Genomic DNA, 6,147 nt, shown 5'->3' on the forward strand with positions numbered 1-6,147 from the left:
GATATGTATCATGACAGTGATAGTGAATGTGTACGTTTCTTTTACAGAAAGGATTCCAGATTATTGTGCATCGATTAATGAATATAGGAGAAGAAGTTACATAGGGACAACAGACACACAATGTTTGGTATATGTACGACAGGCCTCGTCCAAAAACTTTGCCAACACCCTTTGTGGCAGAGGTCAATTACTTGAGATAAGGAGTCAGAATCAACAGCATCAACTGAACTCAGTACTCGGGACCAAGTATCACAGCGACGTATGGCTAGGACTGCAAATAGTCCGCAGTCATTGGAGGTGGGATTCCGTAGGTAAAAACTAGTTTTTGAGTTGTTGCAGTTGCCATTAATGAACATTTACGAAATCAAATAATTAAAAAGCTGACATTTTGTTGTTTTGTACAAATGTACAAAAAAATGTGCAATCTTTGCATATGATTAATAATTAAATAGTTCAAATTTTATATATACAAACAATGGTATGTTCGTGGTATAATTGTATTGACGTGATAATATTTTATTCTATTTCGGTGGGGGTTTTTTTTTTTTATATTTTTCAGATAATGCACAATTGATATGGAGAAGGCTACCAAAACAGCATTCATTCCTTTTCTCGCGGTCTAAAAGTTCGTAAAAGAAATAAATGTAGTTGCTATGCAATTTCGTTAATTTTATAACTATAACATTCATAAACATGCACCTTTTCAAGGTTTATAAGCTTATAACGACTCCTTGCGCAAATGAATAAGAAACACAAACTTAATTGAAAATGTATGTTAACGACTTGCGAAGGGATATTGCTTTGAAAAAGGGAAACTTTTTTTCACTCAAATAGAACATTCTGAAGACATACATGTGTTAGTATATCGATTATTTTCATGTATATGTCATGAACCTTAAAAGTTTCAATTCTTTTCGTAGAAAACTGCGCTGTAATTTGCCTCCAGTCTAAGGTCTGGAAGGCGGTTTCCTGTGATGAGACACATTCCTTCATATGTCAGTATGGTAAGTATCTGATTTTATATATAATGTCAAATAATTCATTTACAATTCAACAGTCTATAAGAGAAGTGATCTCCACATCTATCTGTTATCTTTCTTTGTCATACTCTACATGATGCAAGAATATTCAATCACATCTAGTAAGGCTACCGCAGTGTTGATGCAAAGGTACATGTAGATACTCCAACGAACTTATTGCAATCATAACAAAAAATAAAATCTTAGAATCACGTAGCAGTTTGTCGATTCCTTAAGAAATGTTCTATCCTCACCCAATCGATTGCCATCTCGCCAATTCAAGAATATTATCCTCTGAATAAAGTGTGTTTTCAATAAAGTGCATCAGGACAATTGCGAAAAGTTAAGGAAATATACGGATGGTTTGTTATCAACTTTGAACTCCGCTACAGATGTAATTATGTGGTATATATGTAATAAATAGTAACAGAAACATTTTCAGAAGTTTAATCTGTATTGTTTAAATTATATATCTTAATCTAACACATAATTGGTATATAACTGAAATCTGAGGAATGCAGGAAGCTAACATAAATGTATTTTGGTCAAATATTTGCAGTTTTATATATCTATATAAAGTCAAATGTAAGCTAAACATGTCAAACATATTAGTTTGACATTTGATATGAATTACAAATTAATGCAAATTAACGCTATTTGTAGAAAAAAAATGGTCGATGCATCTCTTATTTAAAAACGAATCGACCAAACAATCAAGCGTGACACAATACAGATAAACATTATTATTACGATGCTATCACTGCAAGTATGTGACAAAAATGTGCCTTAATTATTCGAATTTGATCACATACGAGTATACGTTTGATAATTCTGTTTCTATTACTATTCATAAACAAAATTATTTTTTATGCAAACAGTTGTGAAGCATCATTATAAACAGGCTGTTAGGTTGTCTCAGTATAAGCACATCATCATCCAGTCATCTGTAAATAATTATTCGGTTTATTTTATCAAGATTGATTTTAATATATAATATTATATATTCACAGATAAAATACCGATCACGTCCACGACTCTGACGCCATTAGTGATTACAACTCCTTCTCCAAGGCCTACCTCGTCTTCCGACAAACAGACAACGACCGGAACAAGTGGAAAATCAACTTCTTTATCAATCCCTGCAACACCTCATATATCAGATCATATCTCAACTCCTTCTTCAACTCCTACACCTAATAATACATCAACTATTGCATCATATCCTTCATCAACTTCTACATCATCTCCAATATCAACTTCTATATCATCTCCAATATCAACTTCTATATCATCTCAAATATCAACTTCTATATCATCTCCAATATCAACTTCTATATCAACTCCTACATCAACTCCTACATCACCATCCATATTATCCTCTACATCAATTCCTACACCAACTACTAAATCAACTCCTACACCAACTACTAAATCAACTCCTACATCAACTTCTACATCATCTCCAATATCAACCTCTATATCATCTCCAATATCCACTTCTATATCATCTCAAATATCAACTTCCATATCATCTCCAATATCCACTTCTATATCATCTCAAATATCAAGTTCTATATCATCTCCATTATCAACTTCTATATCATCTCAAATATCAACTTCTATAGCATCTCCAATATCAACTTCTAAATCAACCCCTACATTAACTCCTACATCACCTCCTTCCTCACCATCCATATTATCCTCTACATCACCTCCTACATCAACTCATACAACAACTACTAAATCAACTCCGACATAAACTCCTACATCACCTCCTTCCTCACCATCCATATTATCCTCTACATCAACTCCTACACCAACTACTACATCAATTCCTACACCAACTACTAAATCAACTCCTACATCAACTCATACACCAACTACTAAATCAAATCCTACATCTGCTCCAACATCAACTTCTAAAACTGCTCCAACATCAACTTCTTCATCAACCCCTACATTCATTTCTACATCAACTGCTTCATCAGCTCATTTATCAATTTCTTCATCAACTCCTACATCAACGTCTTATTCAACTCCTCCATCAACTTTTATATCAACTCCTTCATCAATTCTTTTCTCAACTCTTTCATCAAAATCTGCATCAACTTCTCCATCAACATTTACATCAACTCCTTCATCATGTCCTTCAACAATTCGTTCATCAACTCTTTCATTAACATCTGCATCAACTCCTTCATCAACTTTATTATCAATTCTTAAATCAAAGCCTGCATCAGTACCTACATCAACATCTACAACAAAACCTACATTAGCCAACACATCAACTAATGCATTACCTTCTACATCAAATATGCCATCATATCCGACATCAACTCCTTCTATAAATTATACATCATCCCCGTCATCATCTCCTACGTCATATCCGACATCAATAGCAACATCAACTCCCTTATCAACTATAACATCACTTTTTACATCAATTTCTATATCAAATAATGCGTCATTTCGAACAAAACCTACTCCTTCATCATCTACCCCGACTCCAACATCACCTTTCGTGAAAACGGCTATAACAACACGTAAACCACCTCGGACATCTTCGTCTTCATCAACACCGTCACAAGTTTGGACTCCTAATCATAACTCTGTGTCTGATGGTAAAACAGGATCACAAACTAAGTTAAATGCTTGCTCCGTTACAACGGGAACTTGGATTAAACGTGCAACTCGTATCCATAAAGTACATTCTCAAAATCCACCAAATGATTATTCAGATGGATTACGGGACAGGACAACACGAATAATGAAAGTGATAACTACGCCTTTACCCACACAACAACGTCACGTGACAGATATATCATCACAACGTTCATCTTCAACGCCAGTAATACCACAAACGAAACGACCTACAACTACTCTTATGACTCAAACTATTCATAATTTATATCCAACTGTTTTATTTTCTAATAATAGAAAAAAAGATGATGTGCTGACAGAAAACAGTATCAGACGTCAGAGCACTTCATCATCATCTGGCGATGACCTGCTTACGTCAGACCGCGGGACAATGACGTCAACCAGTCTTGTCTATGTGTCTGATGACTTAAAACGTAACGGTATAACTACAAAGAAGGATATCAATACTCTAGAAAGTTCGTCAGTGTCGAACAATTTGAAGGATTCGAATACGAAAGAGTCGGAAAGTAATTTTAAACTTATCATTGCTATGGCGGCTGGATGGGGTGGAGTGTTGGGGATAATACTTGTACTTATTGCAGTTCACGTGAACAGGTAAGTTGTTGTACTAAACAATTTACGTATACAGGTAAGTTGTCATACCAAAAAATTTACGTATACAAGTAAGTTGTCATACTAAACAATTTACGTATACAGGTAAGTTGTCATACTAAACAATTTACGTATACAGGTAAGTTGTCATACTAAACAACTTACGTATACAAGTAAGTTGTCATACTAAACAATTTGCGTATACAGGTAAGTTGTGGTACTAAACATTTTACGTATACGGCTAAGTTGTGGTACTAAACATTTTACGTATACGGGTAAGTTGTCATTCTAAACAATTTACGTATACAAGTAAGTTGTCATACTAAACAATTCACGTATACAGGTAAGTTGTGGTACTAAACAATTTACGTATACAGGTAAGTTGTGATACTAAACAATTTACGTATACGGGTAAGTTGTCAAACTAAACAATTTACGTATACAGGTAAGTTGTGGTACTAAACATTTTACGTATACGGGTAAGTTGTCAAACTAAGCAATTTACGTATACAGGTAAGTTGTCATACTAAACAACTTACGTATACAAGTAAGTTGTCATACTTAACAACTTACGTATACAAGTAAGTTGTCATACTAAACAATTTACGTATACAGGTAAGTTGTGGTACTAAACATTTTACGTATACGGGTAAGTTGTGGTACTAAACAATTTACGTATACAGGTAAGTTGTCATACTAAACAATTTGCGTATACAGGTAAGTTGTGATACTAAACAATTTACGTATACAGGTAAGTTGTTGTACTAAACATTTTACGTATACGGGTAAGTTGTCATTCTAAACAATTTACGTATACAAGTAAGTTGTCATACTAAACAATTTACGTATACAGGTAAGTTGTTGTACTAAACATTTTACGTATACGGGTAAGTTGTCATTCTAAACAATTTACGTATACAGGTAAGTTGTGATACTAAACGATTTACGTATACAGGTAAGTTGTGGCACCTTACGAAATTCATGTATACAGATGGTCTGGTACGCAAGAAATCACGTACAACACTAATGTATTGGAGTCACATCCCCATTAAACATATACAGCAAATACTGTATCCGTTTCCTCACTACCTTTGCTCTGAATGAAATATCGGTTTTTCTTTCTCTTCGAATTTGTCAGTACATATCTGTTTGTCTCTGCTTTTGTTTTAAGGTCTCCTCCTGTTCAATGATTTATTCAACTTTTTTTTCTTTTTCATTTTTTTTATTATTGTTATTTCTTTGTTTGTTTGCACATAATAAGTGTTTTCCTTTTTGTTCATATTGTAGTTTTTATATATATTTTATTGATTTTTAAATCGAATATATAAATATTAAAACACTAGATTATATCGAAATATTGTTACCGTAGAACTGTACTATCAAGAACACAGAAAAAAAATGTGATTGTATTATTTTTTAATAGGCGACGACGACGTTCCCCGCCAGCACAAAGGTCTTTACACCTGACGTCCAATGCTTTAGAGAACAAGCTGTACGGAGTGATACAGAGTGAGATGTCCTCTACAACTAATGTGTGACATTAAAGACAACTAATACCAGTGCTCGTAAAGATTATACGATACAGAGACATTCACTGTAAGCTACCGAGCCAGTTATTTTCAATACATTCCCACTAATCTCCATTAGGACGATCTGTGATATTGTTTTTATATCATGGTCGCCTTGAAAATCTTGTTATAGTTTATTTTTTTAGAAGTACTTATGTTTTGTCATTCTTTGTTCTTATTTTTAACCGTTAAAAAATTATAACGACTAAAAAGTCAGCGTATTACTGTATGTTATAGATAGGTCAACGTATTACTGCATGTTATAGATAGCTTTAGTCAGGATTCTTTAAAAAATTCGAAAGGTAAGA

General features: G+C 33.6%; 1 protein-coding gene across 1 annotated transcript; it reads left to right on the forward strand.

The window, feature by feature from the left end:
* The first annotated feature begins 261 nt into the window (after positions 1-261).
* LOC110459798 (uncharacterized protein DDB_G0271670-like) lies at positions 262-5,809 on the forward strand. The gene is made up of 7 exons (XM_021512247.1): positions 262-307; positions 560-625; positions 921-1,004; positions 2,030-2,587; positions 3,296-3,640; positions 3,980-4,274; positions 5,695-5,809. The coding sequence occupies exons 1-7, from the start codon at positions 262-264 to the stop codon at positions 5,807-5,809; spliced, it is 1,509 nt and encodes a 502-aa protein (XP_021367922.1).
* The last annotated feature ends 338 nt before the right edge of the window (positions 5,810-6,147 follow it).

The sequence above is a fragment of the Mizuhopecten yessoensis genome, unplaced genomic scaffold (genome assembly GCF_002113885.1).
Source record: "Mizuhopecten yessoensis strain PY_sf001 unplaced genomic scaffold, ASM211388v2 scaffold10225, whole genome shotgun sequence".
NCBI classification, from domain to species: Eukaryota; Metazoa; Mollusca; class Bivalvia; order Pectinida; family Pectinidae; genus Mizuhopecten; species Mizuhopecten yessoensis.